This window comes from Zeugodacus cucurbitae, chromosome 3 (assembly GCF_028554725.1).
Source record: "Zeugodacus cucurbitae isolate PBARC_wt_2022May chromosome 3, idZeuCucr1.2, whole genome shotgun sequence".
NCBI lineage: Eukaryota > Metazoa > Arthropoda > Insecta > Diptera > Tephritidae > Zeugodacus > Zeugodacus cucurbitae.
Window position 1 is genome coordinate 9,244,007 of NC_071668.1, and position 24,649 is coordinate 9,268,655.

The window sequence follows — 24,649 nt, forward strand, 5'->3', positions numbered from 1 at the left end:
GAAACAAAAATATTTTTTTGTTATAAAAATAAATTAAAAAAAAAAAATCATATTAACTAAAAAATAATATTAAAAACATAAAAAAAAAAAATAATTAAATAAATAAAAAATAGTTTTAAAAAAATAATGCAAATATTGTCAGTGTGCGCGCGAATGAACGCAATTGTTCGTCTCTGTGACTATTAAAAAAAATAAGGTTTCTATTTTACTTTTTATTAAAAATCATTATTTTTTTCGTCTTAACACTAATCAATTCGTTTAGTTATTACTGTTCCGTGTTGTTGTTTCCTTTGGTTTTTTTTTGTATTTTCGTATTTCTATTAAGCATTTAGAAAACTAAAAACATAAATTCAGTATAAAATGCTAAAGATCCCTGAATATGACTTCTTAACAGTATTTTTCGTTTTTTTTTTTTTGTTTTTTGGTTTGTATTATTAATAATAGTTTTAAGTTAAATTGTTATGTTATGTTACTTTTGGTACTAGTTTTGCTTACTATTTTTATTGTTGTTGTAGCTTACACAGTTATACTACGCACAGTGTACGTCTGCCTATTTAAGCAGTAGATTCTCCTTAAACCGGATTTTTATTGTTTGTTGCTATTTTTGTTAATTTTGATTTATTTTCATTTTATTTTTATTTGTTGTTGTATTTTTATTTTTGCTAAACGGTAAACGCTATTCTAAATACAAACATCAAAATTAATATGTTTCTGTTGCTTTTGACTTACAATTACAAAATATTCCCCCTTTTCCCACCCGCTTCTACTATTCCAGCATCGTTTTCATACTTAGCTATTGTTTTTGTTTTTGCTTTTGGTTTACGTAATAAAAAATAGTTTACAACATTAATTAACGGCAGTTCTTTTGGGATTTTTTTTTTTCAATGTATTATGTGTTGTGTGTGTGTGTGTGCGTGTATACTGGATTCTGAGTTTATGAATGCAACTGTAGCTAAGGTTTAATCGCAAGAATCAAGGAAAAAACTATGAACTCGAATATGCGTCTGAATAATGTTTCCCAAAATTAACAGAAACCAACTTTAAATGGAAAATAATAATTCAATAATTAATTTTCAGTATTTTCTGAGAAATATCAACAATAATTATAAAACAGAGCTCAAAACTATTCACTGGGTTAAGCTTATATGCAAAGGGTTGCAATATTTTTAGTTGAAATAAAGAAAGAAAAAATAAATAAATTTTCTTAACCCTTTAGAGAACACTAATACAATTAAAGACCACTCAAGTAATTTAAAGATGATTAAACAAGTCATAGAGAGCGCAAAATAGAGCCGAATCAGAATTCTATATAATATATAGAACAAATCAGTAATTAATTTTTGCCAAAATAAAAAAAAACTGTGGTCACTAAAGGGTTAATAAAGTTAAAGGGTAAGGAATACGACAATAATTAATTTGAAGCGCTAAATCTATATATCTCAACTCAATAATTTCAACTTAAGGATCTCAAATTGTAATTTATGCACTTAAAGATAGGGGTTAAACCTTTTCTGGACCATAAAATTAATATGAAATGTTTACCAAAGAAATTGTGGGTCAAAATTAACTGTATGCTTTGCAAATTATACTTTTTTGGGAAACACTATAGACAAATTGGCATACAAATCGACACATAACAGGAAGAAATTATATAATTGGCATAATGAAAATTAAAAAAAAAAAATAGTTTCTTGATTGTGCTACAAAATGTGGAATAAAGAATTGTAAGACTTATATATGTAAGTATGATGGGATGCAATGGTGTATGAAAGATTTTCGAGTTTTTTTGTTTTTGATTTTGTTTGTTTGTTAAGTGAGAAAATCAGTGCGTTTATCATTTGTCTACATTCTATCTAGGCGCACGTCCACTATTACGACTGCGCAACGACTCCGAATCGGTTTCATCATCAGCCTCCTCTTTGGGGCGCGTCCACTTTATCATCGTCTCCGGTGAGCGATATAGGAAGATTAATTTGGCGAATAGATCCTCTTCAAGCGCAAATTCAAGCGCTTCTCTCACCTTTTGTGGGGGAAGGGTAAATTATTGTTTTTTTTGTTTGAGAAATGTTCACAAAGGAAATGGCCTTTGTATAGTATATACATTTCAAGCAATGTATACGGGTAGGCTTAAGCGCATGTAACTTATTCTAGGACTTACCAAATAGATATCAAGGCACAATTGTAACACTCTATCCACATAAGGCATATCTTCGAACATAATTTTGCGATTTTGTCCACCGATGAAGGACTTGAAGAAGCGCGAAGCCACAATCACGAACGTGGTGTACACGCCGAGTATGCTGCGACAATGAATAATTAAATTAAAATGGAAAAATACTTTTTTTTACAAAAAACTTATTTTTGTTTACTCACCCGCCTTTCGTGATAAAACTGAATGTTGACGGGAACTTCTTGTCGTTAAACGTGTATATAACGATGCCAGAATTGCATTTATCCAAAGGTAATTTTTGCAATACATTCAGATGGAACTCATCATCGCAGAAATCAGAGATTTCCCACCAAATGCGCGCCGAAGAGCTTGTGCGCATGCGTATCATCAGCGGGCGATAAGCTGCAACGTTGAGAGAGTAAACAAACGCATGAGTATATAGTAGCAAAAACTGAGGGAAACGAGAGTATTTAAAATCTGTTTAACTTACATTCGCCAGTCGGCATAAGTTGGTGTACGACGCTAACATCACCAGAATTCAAGATCTATAATTACATATTAACAAATAAGAATACCGTACTCCAATGAAAAAAAAAAACAACAACAATAACTCACCTTAACAAACTTCGGCACCAAATCGGGCAAAGGCACCACTTTCGACTTGTCCTTCAACTCCAACATATTTATCAAATCCTCACGCCTCATAAATGTTTCGTTCATATTGAATGTTATTTCATCCGAAACTGTACCCACCAAGCTCTTATCGGGCGGTATGCGCGTTATCGAATAGGCAAAGCTGGCGACAATTGAGCCATTCTGTTTCAACTCCTCCAGCAAACGCATACGATCCGGCGGTGAGATATTCCACAGTGATGGTGAATTACCGGGCAGCTTAATCGCCGCAATGTCAGACGCGTCATAACTGCTAAGGAATGTTATCGCACCTCGATCCTTGTCGTAGGCACCCTTCATATCGCTGTACATCGCTTCGTCGAAAGCGATAATATTATCGCGTGTATTCGTTTGATAGATGGGCGCGTACGAACCGATACGTATGGAAATACTCACTTGCAGTGGCGTGTTCGATTGGCCGACGGCATTGCCGAGCGCAAAGATGCACAGTGGACCCCAGAGTGCTAAGACAATGGCGATTATGAATAGTCCACCCATAATTAGTTTGGTTAAAATGGGTTTTTTCGTTGCACGTATAGCGGGAAAATCGGTTTCCATTTGTCGACTGCATTTAATGAAATATATATCGGCGAAGATATCCTCCATTTTCAGCCAATCGAAGAGTGTCATTGTGCTGTCTGTGCACACCCAGTCGAGTATGGTACGCAGCTCGTATAAGAACGGTATTGCCATGTAACTGTAATTGATATTTGATTGAGTTAAATTTTGTAAGGTTATTTATTTAATTGTAAATTTACACTTTGAAGGCCAACATGTTGAGCAATGAGAAACTCTTCGTTAGGAAATTGCCCAAAATACGTTTCGGATAACCACATTTGATTTGATACGAGGATAACAGTATGTAGAAGCATTTAATGATGTAGAAAATAATCGGCGGCGCCAACGAGTAGAAACTGCGCTCCGTTACCGCTGGCACAATGAAAAACATCCAAATGTGTATACCAATGACGGAGAGGAAGTGGAAGATGATTTTGTGCAAAAGCGCTTTGCGCAAGTACAAAGCGCGATCGATGACAATCAACATGAATTGCACCAACAACATGATCAGGAAGGGTATGGGCACTTTATTCTCCGCCAAATATGTTTGTACGCCACCAGCGCTGTCCGATTGTTGCGACTATGAGTGGGAGATGAATAGAAATTAAACGTTTTTTCATTAATATAATGTATTGAAAACGATGTACAGCAGCGGGCAGATAAATAGGGATAGTTTTGTTATTTTTTTACTATTTTTGCTGTTTTTTTAATTTTTTATATAGAAATATAATTCATTCTTCAACGTAATTCATATAATTTATAGCTTCCATATCTTATATATTTTTTTACCACTATTGTATATAATAATTAATATTCAAATGCAACTTACACCAAACGCCGTAAAGCCAAAGAGCAGCACGAAGAAGTTAATAAAATCGCATAGGAACATCAAAGCGTACACATCAGCTGGCAGTCGTGATTTAGAGAGCAAATTCGAGAAGAATTTCCGCACAGATGAGAGGTACTTGGCACGTCTAAAATTTTAAAAATTAAAAATAAAAAAAAAAAATTTAAATAAGAAATTAGTTTATATTTAAAATTTAAAAATAAAAATTTAAAAAAATTAAAAAAAAAATAAACAAAAATTAAAAAAAAAAAAATTTAATTAAAAAAATATTATTTTCAATGTTTCATATGTTTTTTATTCTCACGCACTTCAAATGTTTCAACCGTCGCTGGTATGTATTGGAACTTATAGCGCTACTTCTGTCGCTCCGAGCATCCACATCTTGTACAGCGGTGGTCGCCTTCACAATTTGCTGGTTGTTCTCCGGCTCGGCACCACCTTCTTTTCTATTGTTGCCGTTGCCGTTGTCGTTGCCATTGCCGTTCTCCTTCTTCTCATTGCCAGCATTCCCAGCATTTTCCTCTTCATTATTGCTGCGTTTTTCTTTTTTGCTTCTTCTTCGCACGCCATCGGTGGAACCAGGTGTGTTGTTATCAGACATTTCTCCACCTAGATTCTCGACCGTGTTTATTCTACTCACAGAGGACTGTAAGTCATCGTCATTGTCTTGCAGCGTTTTTCTAAATAAGTATAGATAGTAGGAATTATAACAAGTGGAGAATGGTTAATGTATAAAAATTGTGTGGTGAGTAAATATTATTATTGTGAGAGGGCTGTTTTAACTATTTTTTTTCTAAAACAAATAAGCTATAGACCTTAGTATATAGTTGAAAAACTTTTACAATAGATCTCTGGGAGTATTATATCATTATGTATAAAAAACAATAGTAAATTCAGCACTCGCTTTCCAAAAGAGGATCTCACTTAGACAGTAAAACAAAATCATATATTCTGAGGACCCCAGATATTGTAGTGTCAACATATTAAATTAAAATTTATTAAAATAACGGGTGATTTTTTTGAGGTTAGGATTTTCATGCATTAGTATTTGACAGATCACGTGGGATTTCAGACATGGTGTCAAAGAGAAAGATGCTCAGTATGCTTTGACATTTCATCATGAATAGACTTACTAACGAGCAACGCTTGCAAATCATTGAATTTTATTACCAAAATCAGTGTTCGGTTCGAAATGTGAAATCCGCTTTTTTATCGACAAATTTTGTTCAGCGATGAGGCTCATTTCTGGTTGAATGGCTACGTAAATAAGCAAAATTGCCGCATTTGGGGTGAAGAGCAACCAGAAGCCGTTCAAGAACTGCCCATGCATCCCGAAAAATGCACTGTTTGGTGTGGTTTGTACGCTGGTGGAATCATTGGACCGTATTTTTTCAAAGATGCTGTTGGACGCAACGTTACGGTGAATGGCGATCGCTATCGTTCGATGCTAACAAACTTTTTGTTGCCAAAAATGGAAGAACTGAACTTGGTTGACATGTGGTTTCAACAAGATGGCGCTACATGCCACACAGCTCGCGATTCTATGGCCATTTTGAGGGAAAACTTCGGAGAACAATTCATCTCAAGAAATGGACCCGTAAGTTGGCCACCAAGATCATGCGATTTAACGCCTTTAGACTATTTTTTGTGGGGCTACGTCAAGTCTAAAGTCTACAGAAATAAGCCAGCAACTATTCCAGCTTTGGAAGACAACATTTCCGAAGAAATTCGGGCTATTCCGGCCGAAATGCTCGAAAAAGTTGCCCAAAATTGGACTTTCCGAATGGACCACCTAAGACGCAGCCGCGGTCAACATTTAAATGAAATTATCTTCAAAAAGTAAATGTCATGAACCAGTCTAACGTTTCAAATAAAGAACCGATGAGATTTTGCAAATTTTATGCGTTTTTTTTTTTAAAAAAGTTATCAAGCTCTTAAAAAATCACCCTTTAGTTATATAATTAATTTGAATTAAATTTTAACCTATTGCCGATAGATAGATCAATATACAGACTCATATTGCTTTCAAGATTTAAATGAAAAATCAGAGATAAACTTTAAAACTACAAAAAAAAAAAATCAAAATAAGGTCGAAACAACGATTTTAACAAAATAATTCTGATATTTTTACTAGCGATTTCCAGGATGGGAATTCTAAAATAAAATTTTTAAGGTTCTGTCACCTTTCCTCTAAATTTAGTGAATAAGTTGTAAGTACAATTATTGGCGTAATTGCGTTCAATTTAGCGAGTGTTCTTTTTGTGGTTCGCTTATACGAATTTAAGGCTGATACAAAATTAGTTTTTGTTGTGTTTACTGTAATAACTGTGGTGTGTTTTAGGATTCAAAAACAAAATACCTTCTGGTAAGTTGTATGGGATTATCAGCTTGAATAATTTCATAGTCTTTTTGGGCAACCACAAAGCTCACTGGATACACATGCACACACACATACATATATATATATAAATTAGAATATAAATGTTAATTTCAATTCATGCGAAATGGTTTTTAATTGAATTTTGAAAAAGTCCACCAATTTGCCATACCTCTTAAAATAAAAACATTAATAAAATTAAAATATTATTTAAGATATAAGAAATATTAAAAGAAAAAACTTACGACTCCATTGCGTGTGCGCTGTGTGCGAATTTATATTCTGACTTCCAAAGGCCGTGGGACTTCAATATGAATCTAGAGAGAGTTAAATCATAAGTTCAAGCATAAGAGAATTTTTAAGATTCACACAAACCTGTGGAAGAACAACACCAACAACAGCAACAAGTCATAACTTGCATAATTGGGATTCAATTCAACACCGAATATCTTTGCTGGCGCCAATGGTTCGTTGGGTAGATTTATATAGTTGGCCCAAATCAATTTGTATTGGAATATGCATTTGATGAGCACAATCGCCTGTGTGTAGGCGATGAGTGTAACCCAGAATGTCTTCGTCGGACGCGGCAATGAGAGTGTGCCCCAAAGGAACACCATCAACGGTAGTGGCAGCGAAATTATGCTGGCATTAACCACCTGTAAGCAGTAGGGAGGAGAATGAGTAAAATTATTTGATTTTTTTAAGGCTAAACACACAGTGCAGCAGCAGAAATACAACTGAGATTTAGCACTGCTTTGCCGCACTGTGAATTTAGCGTGAGATTATATTACCTGATTAATAAACACAACCAAATAGCAGATTATGTCCGTATTCGAGAGCAAGGCATACCAGAGGGAAATGAGGAATTCAATAATGATGTGATGTTCACGTGCTGTAAAGTCTTCCTCGAGCATGACCAAGCTGTTGCTGGCGAAATTTGGAATAAAAATCAATTTTGAAATTAATAAAATATTATTAATTAAAATACATATTCTTATAGGGGAAAGTGCTTAGGGGCATAATACATAAAAATAAAAGATAAAATAACAGTTTTTCAAGTAATACAAACGAAAAAAAGTAAAAACACTAGAGAAGAATATATTTCAAAACCAAGAATATGGTACCCTTAAAGAGAAATGGTCGAAATTATAAAGTTTAGACCATAATTATGATAATTTAATAATAAAATAAAATAAAATAATAATAAAATATTAAAAATAAAATATTAATTAAAAAGAAAAATAATAATATTCAAGAGAGATAATTTTTAAAAACAAGTATTTTTGATCAATAACAATTTAATAATATAAATATATATATGCTAATATTAAAATAACACAGTGCTTGACTTATCTTGCTTCATGCTTAGCAAAATATTTCCTTTAAAGATCGATTGTTTAATTTTTAGTGATAGAGATTAATTTGCGCTGGGAAAACTAACGAACGAATATTTTTGGAATATGAAGAAAAAAAGGGATTCCGGACTAATAAATTTGACTAAATATAAGAAAAAAAAACTCAGCAACGAATTTCATTTCAGTACATCTATAGCTAAAGCATGTAGTACCAAAGAGAAATGAAAAGTATAATACTTTTGGGCATCTAATTACAAATTATGCGTTAATTTGATGGGGTAAATTGAATAATTTTTTCAAAAATTTCAAAAAATCTTTTTTTTTTTTAATTTTGTCAATATTTTTTAGCCAATTTTTGGTTGAACTAAAATGAACACCATGCCTTCAAGAGATAAAAAAATAACTTGCATTAGAAATACTAGGAATTCAAGGCGAAAAAGACGTGCGCAGCACTGACCAATGGAAATTAAAGCGAATTTAATTTTAGGCTATAATAAAATGCAATATTTTATTTTGGTGAAAAATATAATGGCACTGAATTAAAAATTTTACTATTTATTTATTTTGAAATTTGGAAATTTGCATGATATTTGAAGTACATATATAGTTAATAACTAGTACCTGTCCATCTTTTCATATGACCATTGCTTACTCAACATCCCCACATAGTTGTTACTGCAATCGAATGAAGGTGCCTTAATGCAAATCTTTGGCAAGTCTACCGAATTATGACTGATGTTAGGTGGGTGGTTTTGTTTTGTTTTTATTTTTTTTTCATTTTTTAGGAAAATAGTAGATAAAGGAAATGCGCACACAGCAGTTTACAGACATACAAACATACATATGTAGGTACAAATATGCAAATGTAAGTATGTGTGGGTATGTTTTTTTTAGTTTTTGTGTTTTTTTTTTCGGGGATAGTGGAAAAGTTGTGTGACATTGAAAAAATAGAGTTGTAGAAAGTGAAAGTGAATAATATCTTTTCTAATTAGATTTGGAATTTACTAGCACCCTAAAAGTATGCTACTCAAAAGATGCGCATACAGCAAGGCGTTCATGCGAGCTTTGGTTGCCGTTTAGCATACTTTCAGGTTGAAAATTTTTGAAAACATAATTTTTGAAGTGAATTTGAGTTTTTCATTTTAGCTATACGCTATTTTTAATAAGCTTTATGGAAATAATGTATTTTTAAAGCTTTAGTATAAAGGGAAAGTCGAAAAGTATTTATGATATTTGGTATACTATTTGGAAAAATATTAAGAAATATCAATAAAAAATCATTTATCATTCGTTTATGGCATTCTTTATATATGTATGTAGCTGTTTTGCATTATAGTATATGTATTGTAAATATATAGTTTTGTAGAGTGTTATATGGATTTTGTTAAGTACGAAATATATCATTAACAGTAAATACTTACGATTTTTGTATGGACATACCATCCGCATCGTATCTAAAATGATATGAGAGTGATGAGTAAATGTTAAGGTGTTAGTAGTGATAGATGAGTAGATATATACTACTAAAAATAATATTTTTTAGAGCTAAAAAAATATAACTGAATAACGAGAGCTTAAAAACAGCTACAAGCATTGTACAATAAAATAAAATTACATTAATATTAAATACAATACAAACATCTAATAATTATGTGACATTGGTGTAAGCGAACAAAAGTGGTTTTAAAAAATACTGTTTCTCAAATCACATGTAAACAATAAATGCTCACAAAATATACTTTCTAAACCCACTTTTGTCACTATTTTATTTTTGTTTTTTGGTAACTTCATTTTACCTATCATTGCGCATATCCACAGTATCCACAGACATATCTATAATGGCATGTGGATCCTCTGTTTGCTCTTGCTGTTGTGGTTGTGTAATGTGTGTTTGTAACGGTGATGGTGGGGAAGTGGTATCTGATGTGATCGTATTCAAATCGGTTACATTCGTTATGCTATGTGGTAATGGACGTGTTTCATTTTGTGTATCAATCGATGCCGACCCAATCGAGCCATTTTCATCACTAATGCAATACATAGTGTATGTAAATTACGGTAAACATAAAAACATTCATTGAAATAATCGCAAAAAATAATAATATACGCAAGATGTTGTAGTTGTTTTTGTTGGTAGTGGTAACGTGGTGGTGATGAGCATGGATATTAGCGATTTGCGGCGCAACGCAGCGTATACAATGTGGTGGCACAAACGATACATATATGTAGGTATATGCAAAAAAAGAAAAAGAACAAAATCATAAAAATAATTCAATAAGGAAAATAAAATAAATATTTTGATGCAAAAATTTGTTTGGCGATAAGTTGATTTTTTAAGCGTTGGTTGAAGCTACAGGAGCTAGGATTATGATTACAACATTTTTAAAATACACTAAACTTACGAAAAATAATGGTTTATGCTGTAAGTATGTTGTGTGTAAATAATTTTATATATATTGCAAAAATAAATATTTACTTTTGGGATTTCGAAATCAACTTTTGATTTTCAAAAAACTAATTTTCGAACTATAAAATTGCATGCGAAAAAACTACTAGATGAGCAAATGTAAAGTTTTAATATTATTGTATACAAATTTATAAAAAATATGCAAGCTCAAGCTCAACTTAAACCAACGCTCATAAAAATTTAAACACATTTTAAACACTCAAAAAGAAAGCATACGGCAATTAAATACATCAAATTTCACTTTGCAATAACAACAAACAAAGTAAATACTATATAAAGTTAATATCAATTTACGTACTTTGGCGACAAGCCCTTGATGTCCACATATACGTCACTATTAGTTGCGCGCACCAAATTGACGCTATGAGTTTCCTGAAAAAATAAAAAAAAATATTATTGAAAAATTAATTATTTTCATGCTACAAAAAAACTGTCATGATATAAAATAGAAGTTCAAATATTGGAATTTTTGAAATTTTAAAAAATGTTACATAGTTTCGGATTATACTCGTATTGGTGCATAGTTTGCGATGGTAGTGTCATAGTTGTAAGTATTTGTAATCAAGTTTAACTACCTTTCTTTTTTATACCATGAGATATATGTAATATATGACATATTTACCTTAAGCAAACGCTTTTCATTCGACATTATCTTATTAACATAACGGTAGTTGCGTGACAAACGATGTAAGCCGATTGTTACTGACACCAGGAAGCCTTCTAGCAGACGAACGATTGGATTCGCTTCCAAGTCTGCGGAAAATAATAAAAAATATGATAATTAAATATTCATAAATAAATTCATAATAAATTCAATATTAGGAAATAAATTATAAAAAAAGAAATATTAAATATTATCGACCACATTTATTTGTGAAAAATATTAAATACTACAGAACAAATTTATTTATAAAATAAAAAAAATATAATTATTATATAATTTATTTTATACTCTCGCAACCTGTTGCACAGAGTATTATAGTTTTGTTCACATAACGGTTGTTTGTGTCACCAAGAAATAAAAGAGTTAGATATGGGGTTATATATATATAAATGATCAGGATGACGAGTGGAGTTGAAATCCGGATGTCTGTCCGTCCGTCCGTACGTGCAACCGATAACTTGAGTAAAAATTAAGATATCTTAATGAAACTTGGAACACATGTTCCTTGGGACCGTGAGAGGGTTGCTTTCGAAAATGGGCAAAATCGGTCCACTGCCACACCCACAAAATGGCGAAAACCAAAAACACATAAAGTGTCATAACTAAGCCATAAATAAAGTTATAACAGTTGGGGAATTTTTTTGAGGAAGTGGGCGTGGTCCCGCCCCCAAATCGGTTATTTGTATATATCTCGCAAACCAAGGAAGCTATATAAACCAAACTTTCTGCAGTCGTTTTTTTTAGCCACTTCTTAATACAGTCAAAAAATGAAAGAAATCGGATAATAACCACGCCCACCTTCCATGCAAAGGTTAGGTTGAAAATTACTAAAAGTGGGTTAACTCACTAACGAAAAACGTCAGAAACACTAAATTTCACATAAGAAATGGCAGATGAAAGCTGCACTCAGATTTTTTTACAAAATGGAAAATGGGCGTGGCGTCGCCCACTTATGGGTCAAAAACCATATTTCAGGAACTACTCGACCGATTTCAATGAAACTTGCTTTGTAATAGTTTCCTTACATCCCAATGATATGTTGTGAAAATAGGCCAAATCGCTTCATAACCACGCTTACTTCCTATATACCAGAACTTTGAAGTCGATCTGAATCGTTTACTTTATATATATATATTTGGCGTAGGAACCGCTTTAAGCGATTATAGCCGAATCCACCAGAGCGCGCCACTCATTCCTCCTTTTTGCTTTTTGGCGCCAACTGGAAACACCAAGTGAAGCCAGGTCACTTTGCACTTGGTCTTTCCACCGGAGTGGAGGTCGTCCTCTTCCGCGGCTTCCTCCAGCGGGTACTGCATCGAATACTTTCAGAGCTGGAGTGTTTTCTTCCATCCGTACAACATGACCTAGCCAGCGTAGCCGCTGTCTTTTTATTCGCTGAACTATGTCAATGTCGTCGTATAAATCGTACAGCTCATCGTTCCATCGTCTGCGGTATTCGCCGTTGCCAATGTTTAGAGGACCATAAATCTTGCGCAAAACCTTTCTCTCGAAAACCCCAAGAGTCGTCTCATCGGATGTTGTCATCGTCCACGCTTCAGCGCCATACATCAGGACGGGAATAATGAGCGACTTATAGAGTTTGATTTTGGTTCGTCGAGAGAGGACTTTACTTTTCAATTGCCTACTCAGTCCAAAGTAGCACCTGTTGGCAAGAGTGATTCTGCGTTGGATTTCAAGGCTGACATTGTTGGTGTTGTTAATGCTGGTTCCCAGATAAACGAAATTATCTACAACTTCAAAGTTATGACTGTCAACAGTGACGTGGGAGCCAAGACGCGAGTGCGCTGACTGTTTGTTTGATGACAGGAGATATTTCGTCTTGTCCTCATTCACCACCAGACCCATACGCTTCGCTTCTTTATCTAGTCTGGAAAACGCAGAACAAACGGCGCGGTTGTTGCTTCCGATGATATCAATATCATCGGCATACGCCAGGAGCTGTACACTCTTGTAGAAGATTGTACCCTCTCTATTTAGTTCTGCAGCTCGTATTATTTTTTCCAGCAATAGATTGAAGAAGTCGCACGATAGTGAGTCACCCTGTCTGAAGCCTCGTTTGGTATCGAACGGCTCGGAGAGGTCCTTCCCGATCCTGACGGAGCTTTTGGTGTTGCTCAACGTCAGCTTACATAGCCGTATTAGTTTTGCAGGGATACCAAATTCAGACATCGCGGCATAAAGGCAGCTCCTTTTCGTGCTATCGAAGGCAGCTTTAAAATCGATAAAAAGATGGTGGGTATCGATTCTTCTCTCTCGGGTCTTTTCCAAGATTTGGCGCATGGTGAATATCTGGTCCATTGTAGATTTTCCAGGTCTAAAGCCACACTGATAAGGTCCAATCAGTTCGTTGACGGTGGGCTTTAGTCTTTCACACAATACGCTCGACAAAACCTTATATGCGATATTGAGGAGACTTATACCACGGTAGTTGGCGCAGATTGTGGGGTCTCCCTTCTTATGGATTGGGCAGAGCACACTAAGATTCCAATCGTCAGGCATGCTTTCTTCCGACCATATTCTACAAAGAAGCTGATGCATGCACCTTATCAGTTCTTCGCCGCCGTATTTGAATAGCTCGGCCGGTAATCCATCGGCCCCCGCCGCTTTGTTGTTCTTCAAGCGGGTAATTGCTATTCGAATTTCTTCATGGTCGGGTAATGGAACATCTATTCCATCGTCATCGATTGGGGAATCGGGTTCGCCATCTCCTGGTGTTGTACTTTCACTGCCATTGAGCAGGTCGGAGAAGTGTTCCCTCCATAATCCCAGTGTGCTCTGGACATCCGTTACCAGATTACCTTCTCGGTCCCTACATGATAATGCTCCGGTCTTGAAACCTTCTGTTAATCGCCTCATCTTTTCATAAAATTTTCGAGCATTACCCATGTCGGCCAGCTTTTCAAGCTTTTCATACTCACGCATTTCGGCCTCTTTCTTTTTACGTCTGCAAATGCGTCTCGCTTCCCTCTTCAGTTCTCGATATCTATCCCACCCCGAACGTGTTGTGGTCGATCGCAACGTTGCGAGGTAGGCAGTCTGTTTTCTCTCCACTGCGGAACGACAATTCTCATCGTACCAACTGGTTTTTTGGCGTTGCCGGAGACCAATTGTTTCGGCTGCAGCGGTATGCAATGAGTTTGAGATGCCGTTCCACAGCTCCCTTATATCGAGATGCTGATGAGTGCTCTCCGAGAGCAGGAGTGCAAGTCGAGTAGAAAATCGTTCGGCTGTCGGTTGTGATTGCAGCTTTTCGACGTCGAACCTTCCTTGTGTTTGTTGACGGGCGTTCTTTGCTGCACAGAGGCGAGTGCGTATCTTTGCTGCTACTAGATAATGGTCCGAGTCAATGTTTGGTCCTCGGAGCGTACGCACGTCTAAAACACTGGAGACATGTCTTCCGTCTATCACAACGTGATCGATTTGATTGCGCGTGTTTCGATCAGGGGACAGCCACGTTGCTTGATGAATTTTTTTATGCTGGAATCTGGTACTACAGACAACCATATTTCGGGCCCCAGCGAAGTCGATCAGCCTCAGGCCGTTTGGCGATGTTTCGTCATGGAGGCTGAATTTTCCGACTGTTGTTCCAAAGACACCTTCTTTACCCACCCTGGCGTTAAAATCGCCAAGCACGATTTTGACATCGTGGCGGGGACAGCGCTCATAGATGCGTTCTAGGCGCTCATAGAAAGCATCTTTGGTCGCATCGTCCTTCTCTTCCGTTGGGGCGTGGGCGCAAATCAGCGATATGTTGAAGAACCTCGCTTTGATGCGGATTGTGGCAAGACGTTCATCCACCGGGGTGAATGCCAGGACTCGGCGACGTAGTCTCTCTCCCACCACAAATCCAACACCGAATTTGCGCTCCTTTATATGGCCGCTGTAGTAGATGTCACAAGGACCCACCTTCTTCCGTCCTTGTCCCGTCCATCGCACTTCTTGGACGGCGGTGATGTCAGCCTTTAGTTGTATGAGGACATCAACCAGCTGGGCAGAGGCACCTTCCCAATTAAGAGTCCGGACATTCCAGGTGCATGCCCTCAAATCATAGTCCTTTATACGTTTGCCGTGGTCGTCATCAAAAGGGGGGTTTCTCATCCGAGGCCTGTGTTTCTTATTCACTGGTTATTCGTTTTTATGTGGTGGGTCCCAAGCCCTACGCACAACCGCACAAGCGGGCTTCGCCTTCTCACTTTAGCTCGCCTCCAAACGGATGTCTGTTAGCTACCCAGGGGATACTTGGTCTAAAACCGGAAGTCGTGAGCTGCTTGAGTCATATGCAAAAGAATCGTTCCTGGCCACTCCCAAGTGAATGGCAATCAGAAACTTTCCTCACTTGCGTGAACTTCTACATATGACCCCATCCCCCACTTCTACATATGACCCCATCCCCCAAAATCGCCGAAATCAGACCATAGGTTTTCAAGGCCCCATATATCGAACATGAGGACCTCGGTGCTTCTAACCTAATATTAGGGTTTCCAACTTTCAATGGACTTTATACAATATATTTAACGAGTATGTGGGTCAAATTGTGTATTATATAATATTAATTAAGTTAAATAAATAAATTGCGAGAATATAAAATGTTCGGTTACACCCGAACTTAGCCCTTCCTTACTTGTTTAATATTAAATTCTTACCATCATCAGAATCCTCGGAATCGACGACATCGCCCTTCTTTTTCTTTTCTTCCATTTCGGATGCCTCTTTAGCCTCCTTACTGGTCGATGGCTCTGCTTCGGTCTTGCGTTTGATGTCAGTCTGTTACAGATATGAATGAAAATATTTTATTGTAGATTTTCAAACGAAAATTGGTTTTTAACAAAGCTACACTAAACTATAAAATATTTTTTTTTTTATAAAAAATGTGGAGTTATAAATGTGTGTGTGTATGTATATAAACATATGATAAATATATTCAGCACAGTGTAGCATATTAAGTGGAATGCTACTAAAAATATTAAGTTTAATTTTATTAAATAAATGTGTCTAAATATAATGTGAATATTAATAAAAATGTATAAATGTGTTAGTGTGAATATTAGCGAGTAAAAGCGTTAGTGTAGTCAACTATTTTATTTAAGTGATCACTAAGTGTTGTGACTACTAATGTGAGTTTTTTTAATTGCTGCTGTTTAACGAATTCAATTTGTGCTTTAAGTAAAATATATTTTTGTGTATATGTGATTTGTAGTGGTAACTTAGTGGTATTTAATTTAAAACACTTATAATAGCAGAAGTTTAACGGTACACAGCACCGCAAACATTTCGACGTCAAAGGTTAACGTGTAACCCTTTAACAGCCGCAACAAATTTGAGCATAATATAATAGTTGAAAGCCGAAACTTATTGCATTTACACATTGACAAAGGACAGATGATACTAAAAGTCGTGATTATTTGTATACAAATGTTGTACGAGTACTCGTATATACAGCATTATTTATTTTTTTTTTTTGTTCAGGGATCCATTTCGAAAAGTGAGTTGGTGCATCACAGCGAGACACAACGAAACTATTTATTCAATTAATTTTGTGTACTAATTTCAGCAAATTTCGGTTAACTCACAAAGAAGCCGCTGGCCGAACGCGCCGGCAACGTATAATCGTACGGCTCGGAGAGCGTTGATGTGCGTGCGCCAGCCTCCTTATCGTCTTCATGCTCTAGCTCTTCATCGATTTTTATGCCAATACGCGAACCAGGCGCCGAAGCGTATGAACGCTGACGCATATAGACTTGACGACGAAATTCGGCGGTTTGTATATCCTTCCAAACCTTTTTTGGTTGGTAGTTTTTTTTTACAATTTTTAATTGGTGTTAGTGAGTTTGTTTGTGTGTATGTAGTTTGGTTATAATTTTGAAAAGCATCCGAATTTGGGCAGCAAGTGTTAAATAGATTAATTTTTGTTTAAATATTAGCATTTTTGTTTTAGTGTTTTGTATACAGTGAGTGTCAATTATATTCGATAATTACTTAATTTTTTTAAAATAAATAATTTTGAATGGAGTAAAAATATTGTTTACATTTTTTAAACTTATATTACATACTTTTAAACCAATTATACTTAGAAAAAATATATATTATATATACAAAATCTCAAATAATACTGTATTAGCAATTAAATTGACTAAAAAACTAAAAATGTTGCCTACATTTAGGCGAAGAGCAAATTGTTTTTGATTACCTTTTCTCTCTTTTAATTACGCTTATAGACTTGCTTTAAAATTTTATCAAATTCTATACTATGACATCAAATAAATATTTTCTAAAATTAATATTTTAGAAAAAAAATTGTCGACACTTTCACTTTAAATTTAACATAAATTTACAGAATTTTAATATGCGAAAAAATTTATATAAAATTTTTTGGCATTTTTTCATATATTTTTTTTTATTTTATTAAATCAAAATACCTAACGAACGATATTTTTGAGTCTCTATATATTTTCACTGTTATAAATATAAAATAAATAACATAATATATATATATACATATACAGTTGAACTTCCATAACTCGAACTGCTCTAACTCGAATTTATCCATAATTTGAACTATTGAATTGGCAATAGAAGTCCAAATTCATACAAATTACCTTCTGTAACTCGGAAGTCTCTCTAACTCGAAGTTTTTTGGTGGATTATGGTGATTCGAGTTAGAGAAGTTCCACTGTATCTACGAATACTCACTGACACTCACTGTACTTTCATTTTGCCGTGTATATTACCAACTTTGCGGCTAGAGCAAATACATTGCATACGCTTAAATACTACAACTGTTTGTAGGCATGTTTTTATGTAGCTCCAAAACAGTTAGCTTACTATTTAGTCCAATACTATTTGTTATGAGTATACATTTAAAAATTTTTTGAACTCACGTTTATGACCGTTTTACGTCTTTGCAATTTCTTCTCACTCTCCTGCTCGGAGAGGAAGTCTTGTTCATCATCGATTACGTCCAATTCGAATTTATCATCAACATCCTCGAACATATAGTAATCGCCAGCGCGTACGGCTAAAAGTGTTGAAGGATTAAATTGAAAATAATGAATTTAATTAGTAAAATACTTTCAGAGACACATCTAAGATCCATTATATAGGTTTAAAGCAATTATATGAGTACATATTGTATGTAAATCGTTAAAATTGTAAGTAAATATATACAAATGAAGCAAAAAACATAACACCAGACAAGTACACAAGTAGTATTAACAGCCATTGAAAATAATTTAATATATAAAGTAATGTACATATACGATTACTAAGTAATGTAAGCAATTGTTACATACACAATCAAGTATTTAAATATGTTTTATAGTAGCTAAGACAGAGCTATAAGTTGGTTATGGTTAAGAATGACCTTCCAAAAAGCGACGCGAATCTAATTAACAAACTACAGACATTAAAGTAATCAGTATGTAATGCTAAACACAATTACATTTGTATGTAAGTACGCAATTCGACACCGAAGCTAAAAATTTCACAAATTTTTAATTTCTATTTTCAGTTTTAGTAAGTAAGTAAGCAACTACTACAGAGTAAATCATGTATTTTATAGCTGTATAAAATGATATACAGTTTAGTGCGCGATAAAAGCTGGATTAAGCTGGTTTAAACCATACTTTGTTAGTTTGGCAGGAGGGGGCCACAGCCACCGGATAAACGCGTGGGTTTTAGTATTTTGCATGGCGATTTCATGTTTCATTGCTGTTTATTTTTGTTTTAAAAATTTATTAAAAATTTTCCACAACAACCAAAACTGTTTCATACAAGGAAAAAACAAGTGGAACACAAATTAAACCTTTCTTATGTGGCAGCCTTAATTGTTCAACGACAACGGTACCTACAGGCGCATCGGGCGCATCTAAGGAAACAAAAATATGCAAAATAACACTTAAGATTAAATATACCGTTTATTGTTTTTTGTATGAAAAAATACTGGGCATTTTTAAGCTTAAAACAAATGAGGGATGAAATGGAATTTTGAAGGTTTCTATTGGAAATTTTGGGTAAATATGCATACAATTGTAATAATTTAATATAAATTTAGTTTCAAGTAACTTGCGATTAGTTGAGATGTTAATTACAGTCGGATATGGATAATGCTTACTAATAATTAACAAATTATCGAAAATTTAGTTAAAATATTGTTATGAAAGTATGAAACTTCAAATATTTTAAATTTGATTTTTTTTAATTTTTTGATATTTTTGGTTATTAAAAAATAAGATTTTTTTTAACACTTTTCTTTAAAAAATTAATTCTGTAATTACATGCATAGACTTATTTCAGTTAGTTTAATATTTTTTTAGAAGAAATAAACTATAATTTTACAAAAATATTAATAATAATAATTTGCATAGTGAATTTCTCCAAATAATTTTTTGTAGAATCTTGCAGAGTTGACAGTCATTAGTTGGGTAAACACGAGTCTATGTCGGCTATAATAAGCGGACTGTATTAAAAAGAGGCTAAGGCTATGTGCTCCTTTGGAGAAGACTCGACTAGCTCCTTTTACTTTTTTTATTAATTTTGCTAGATAAGTTTATAGCCTTTTCACACAGCCAAATTAATTGATCAATTAAAAATTTGTGTGAGAAACCAGTTCTTGCTCTTCACACTGCCGGCTATTCGATAACCGATCAGCTACTATACATACTTGTTTTTGCTTTTCTTGAGAAGTTGGTAAATTTCATCAGCTGATTGAACAACAACTCGCAGACAAAGAACGTATAAATAATTTCAAATAATCTCTTTGTCGCAGAGTTGCATTTCATTTCATTTTCAAGTCGATTAAAATTCAATTATAATTAATTAATTCTAAAAAAAATTAATTCAATTAGAATTAATAGATTTTTATTTTGTATGGTAAGTCGATCTTAATCAGCGTTTTAAAGGAGCAGAGGCCGGTTAATTGATCAATTAGCCTCCGTTTGAAAAGGCTATTAGACTAGCAACTCAATTAAGAGGTAATGAATGATAATAATTCGAGATTTATGGGGTAAATTGTCTACAGAATTATTAATGTTGTAGTTTCTAAGCATAGTCCAAGATTAATATGGAACCACAGATTGCACTTTTAAAGGAAATTATCAGAAGAAACGTCTTTAAGTCAAGTGTAGTACAATGTATACTAACAAAGGCACTTGATTAGACTAAAAAAAAAAAATATTTTTACATTAAGAAAAGAACTAATGAGAGTGGATAGAGAACATGTTGGCTTCACAAAATCATTAAAAAGCTAAATTGTCATGTCGAAATTAATGACTTAGTAATACTCACAATCTAACCTAAAACTATATGAAGGAATATACCTAAAATATAATCTAGTTATAGAAATGATGGAGAAATATTGACTAGATTTGTAGTATGATGTGAGAACGCACATAAAATAAATCTAATATATCTATATACATAAGGTTAAAAGTATTAGTATATAGTATATAGTGTGGGTAAATATTAAAAATATACATATAGTTAAAGATTTGAGCATAAATAAGGTGTAACAAAATTTTGAAGACAAGCTTTTTTTAAATGTTTTTTAAATGTATATAAGATACAATCAATAAATTGAGGACAAAAACATTTTTATAGAAAAATCTATAGAAAATATAACACACAAATACATACAAGTATATAAAGAAGTAGGGAATAAGTAAAATACTTGTATAAAGTGTTAACCAGAGAGAGAAAGCAAGCTTTTTCTCACATAAATATTTACAAAAAATATAAAATAGCATAGGCAAATGTTACAAAGCATTAGCATGACTGGTATACCAATTATTTTTGGAAAAATATTTAATTAATTATCAATTATTTTTCAACAAGCATTGTGTGCATAAACTAAGAGGGGACTAAACTCAAAATAAACATAATAACAATAAATACATCATTTAAACATATAATGAAATAAACAGTTCTGTATATATTGAAACGTAAATACGTTTATGTGAGTATAAAATAAATGGGTTTTACCAGGTCCGTGTAACTTAATCTCTTTCCGTTTGTGCGGTTTGCTCGGAGCACCATGTTCTAGAAGTATTCGAAAAAAAAACATATACAAAGAAAGGAAAAAATAAACGTAATAAGCATACAAAACAGATAATGAAATAATTAACGGTAATTAATATGCTGGAAAAGCAAAGTAAAATTGTGCTGGCAATAATAAAAGTACGCTACTGAAGCCAGGCTTAATACATAAATGGCGTTTGCTTCGTAGCAGCCCGTTGTTTGAGGACCGGTGGAAGCATATTTGTTGCTTCTTATAAAAAAATTATTGAAAATGCTACTAATATACATTTTTTAGTATTTCTAAGAATATTTATATAAAAAAATTTAAATTTCAACTCGAAAGAGGCACGTACACCTACAACACGCTTCAACTAAGACACACTTTAAGTTTAGTTAAAAACTGCAGCTTAAAAATATTTACACCACTTTTTTATACATTTGTACAAGAGTTTTTGTTAGTCACAGTTAAAAAGTTACGCAATAAAATGACGGCGGTCATTTTGAAAAATTTTCTTCGTGTTATTTACAAAATGCAGTGCTACGGTTTTTCGTTTGAATTAAACAAATTTTATTGTCTATTATCACACGTTTGTTCGCTAAATATATACAATTTACAAAGATTACTATAAATTCGAAAAAAAATTGTATGCTTAGAGTGGAATAAAAGAGAAAAAATATGAATCTCCAAATCACATTGTCCATGCAGTTTCGTATCGACGGCGTCACACATCAACGAATCCAAATAGGCCGTACCAACGGGTCCCCAACTATGCGGACGCATTTTGGTGCGTTGCGCTTCAGCGTCACGTGCCCACGAGACATTGCTGTAACGGCGATTTCCATCCTGCAAGATGCTTTGCTCATCCAACGGGTATGTAGCATTACCGAGACTGAGGTGACGACGATGCAACACCTTCTCACGCATTGTAACGGGCACCTCCACCGAAGGCTTTATGTTGGAATTGTGGTTTTCATTATTAATATTCGAGATATTGGTGGGAGACTGACACTCAAGAGGAAAGGTGGTTGACCAAAAGGTTTTATTTGACCAGCTTAGCGTCATCTAGAATATATTTCGACCTCTGTATGCTCCGAAGAACATCGTAAAAAAATAGTAAACTAATTCATAAGTTCTCTAAACCCGAAAACTGGCGAAGGAGACAAATTTTGACTAAATTGGCCCGCTCGATAATACCCTAAAAGTTTAAAAACCGAGATTACAACAACAAAATGGAACCGGATTTCATGCGAACAAAAGCTGATGTTCTTTATGTTTAAAATCTTCTCTAGATTGTGTAAAATTTTTGGAAGAATAGCCGATGTTATCTAAGAAACCCCGATCCTTGTCAACCTTTAGTCAAACACCTTTCCTTACTAGCTATAGTCTCAAAATATTTCCAAAGCCTACTTCTTCAGCGGGATCGGTATTTTCATCGGGTGCACATTGCACCGAAACAGTTTCATTCCACGACACGACATTAACCGATGATTGACGACGATGTCTACCAGTGGTCCCAGTGGCACCATCTGTTACCAAATTCGACGAGATATTAGAACTAGCGCCACTAACATTAACATTGAGGCTGCAAGAGGTTGGCACTGGCACCATTAATGTATGCAACAAGGTCGGTTGCTGAACGGAGTCCTAGAAGAAGTGCACACAGACACGATCAAATCAAGATTTCGAGGAGTCAAAAGCATTAGCTGCAAGTTACATAAGTTGGCGGTGAGAAGACTTCATTCGAAGCCTCCGAGTCCTCCTCACGTATGACGGCAGCCAAATCCGAATTGGGTCCCGAGCCGAATGACATGCGTTGCACGTCGAGGAAACCATCTAACGGTATAGTGGTGTGATCCGAAGATGGTGTGGTAGGCTTCAATATGCACAGGCGGTTGTTTGATGAATTAAAGTAATATTTTTATATAATTTCATAAATCCTACTTACCTGCGTATGCGGTTGTATACCGATTTCTGGCAAACGCAAGCGCATAGCAACAGCAACCTCTTCGGCCAGCGCATTATCAGTGGCCTCACTCTGTGAGAGCACATCGGCGTACTCCGAACCACCATAATCGGCAAATTCAATGCGTATCTTGTGCTGCACCGTATCATTGTCAATAAGGTGCACACATTCCTCGGTACTGGTATCGCTCGCGGTGTCAACGTTATCCTCATGGCGCATGCGCTTATCGCGACGCACCTTCTCACCACCTTTCTTGCTATGTCTGCTACTGCGGCTGCTGCTGCTATGCGTTTGTGAAGTTGAGCTTGAATCGCTGGTATCGTCATCGTCGGGTGTATGATACCCAGACCCCTGACACGAGGCGAAACTACTTTGATGCGCCAATGGCGCCACATGTATGGTGGGCTTCAACTCAGTGTCGATAGAGGAGGCTGTAGCTTTTTTTCATAGATTATTTTTTGTTGTAGTTTTGTAGTTTTTTCATATTTATAGTTTTTTGTTTTAGTTGTGCTTTTGTGTCCAATGTGTGTGTGTTTGGTAATGAGTTTTTGTGTACTTTTTTATAAAACTTTGGAAATCAAACTCAGGCATGTCAATACACATTTTTCGTACAAAAATCATTTTGAAAAATGCACTCAAACACACCGAAAATAAAAGTAAAATATCACGTTTGCAAAAAGCGCGCATAAAAGTAGACAACGCGACGATACACGATTGCCTACAAAAAACTACGAGGCTCAACACAGCCTGGTCGGCTCGAAATAATAATTTTTAAAAATTAAAATAAAATATTTGAGAGAATTTTTAGGAAAATTAAAATATCTGTATTAATACAGAATACCATTAGAACTATATATTTTTTAAATATACGAAATTACAATATTACAACCCGAAAATATATTCTTGTATTAAAAAGGTTAAGCAAAAAATATTAATATTTTTTTTTACTAGGATAACTATTTTTATTTCATTATTTCTAATGCATTATTGGGCTAGGCACATAGTAACGCGAAGAATGATGAGATCTTAGAGCGAAAAAGCAAAATTTATCATATATGATCTCATGAAACCATAAATTTCAAGTTCCAGAGCCATTGTTTATTCTCATTTCAATACGTGCTTAGCCTAATATATATTAAGATTAAAAAAAATATAGACAAGGTAGATTTGAACCTTTAAAGTAATTTCAAATCGTTTAGAAATGTATTTCAGCACCCTATGCATCAGTTAAATTACAAAACAATGTATTATTAAATTCTTCATAACCTAAATTACACATTCTTAACCTCAAACACATAGCTTTTCTTTTCTTAATGTACCTTTTACGATATTAAAACTTGGTTATGTTCTAAATAAACTCATCTCACAAACTTTGAACAAAAATTTGTAACCGGTCTGATCTAATTTTCACAATTAATCAGTTGAAATATCAAAGTAGGGTTAGAATGAACCAGTAGGAATGTAAAATATTATTTAATGCTCTATATTAAAATTTAAAATTGACATTTTGGTGCTGATAAGTTAAATGCACCCTAATTTAAAA

At 34.3% G+C, this 24,649-nt stretch overlaps 3 protein-coding genes across 14 annotated transcripts in view; all 3 read right to left on the reverse strand.

The window, feature by feature from the left end:
* Positions 1–219: 219 nt before the first annotated feature.
* The window catches only part of LOC105217028 (piezo-type mechanosensitive ion channel component), a 66,150-nt gene continuing 41,720 nt past the window's right edge, over positions 220–24,649 (reverse strand). For 4 of the 12 annotated variants that reach the window (XM_054226452.1, XM_054226454.1, XM_054226446.1 and 1 more), the window contains 19 exons: positions 21,107–21,163; positions 18,933–18,995; positions 18,010–18,146; positions 15,775–15,895; positions 11,069–11,199; positions 10,745–10,818; positions 9,776–10,006; positions 9,401–9,433; positions 7,416–7,551; positions 7,000–7,280; positions 6,870–6,941; positions 4,556–4,927; positions 4,230–4,374; positions 3,601–3,980; positions 2,786–3,539; positions 2,661–2,715; positions 2,374–2,572; positions 2,159–2,300; positions 220–2,020 (listed from right to left, as the gene is read on the reverse strand). In XM_054226452.1, the coding sequence (XP_054082427.1) occupies positions 1,850–2,020; positions 2,159–2,300; positions 2,374–2,572; positions 2,661–2,715; positions 2,786–3,539; positions 3,601–3,980; positions 4,230–4,374; positions 4,556–4,927; positions 6,870–6,941; positions 7,000–7,280; positions 7,416–7,551; positions 9,401–9,433; positions 9,776–10,006; positions 10,745–10,818; positions 11,069–11,199; positions 15,775–15,895; positions 18,010–18,146; positions 18,933–18,995; positions 21,107–21,163 (3,554 nt within the window). In that variant the 3' untranslated portion in view covers positions 220–1,849. Of the gene's footprint in view, positions 2,021–2,158; positions 2,301–2,373; positions 2,573–2,660; positions 2,716–2,785; positions 3,540–3,600; positions 3,981–4,229; positions 4,375–4,555; positions 4,928–6,869; positions 6,942–6,999; positions 7,281–7,415; positions 7,552–8,600; positions 8,712–9,400; positions 9,434–9,775; positions 10,007–10,744; positions 10,819–11,068; positions 11,200–15,774; positions 15,896–16,701; positions 16,909–18,009; positions 18,147–18,932; positions 18,996–21,106; positions 21,164–24,649 lie in introns of all 12 variants that reach the window. The other 8 variants (XM_054226458.1, XM_054226448.1, XM_054226453.1 and 5 more) reach the window with 8 other exon arrangements.
* LOC128920083 (uncharacterized) lies at positions 21,192–22,751 on the reverse strand. Its single transcript, XM_054226461.1, has 2 exons — positions 22,551–22,751; positions 21,192–22,091 (listed from the first exon to the last, which is right to left on the reverse strand). The coding sequence occupies exons 1-2, from the start codon at positions 22,749–22,751 to the stop codon at positions 21,711–21,713; spliced, it is 582 nt and encodes a 193-aa protein (XP_054082436.1). The 3' UTR covers positions 21,192–21,710.
* On the reverse strand, positions 22,835–23,902 carry LOC128920085 (uncharacterized). Its single transcript, XM_054226463.1, has 2 exons — positions 23,089–23,902; positions 22,835–23,016 (listed from the first exon to the last, which is right to left on the reverse strand). Exons 1-2 carry the CDS (start codon positions 23,323–23,325, stop codon positions 22,843–22,845), a joined length of 411 nt encoding a protein of 136 aa, XP_054082438.1. The 5' UTR covers positions 23,326–23,902; the 3' UTR covers positions 22,835–22,842.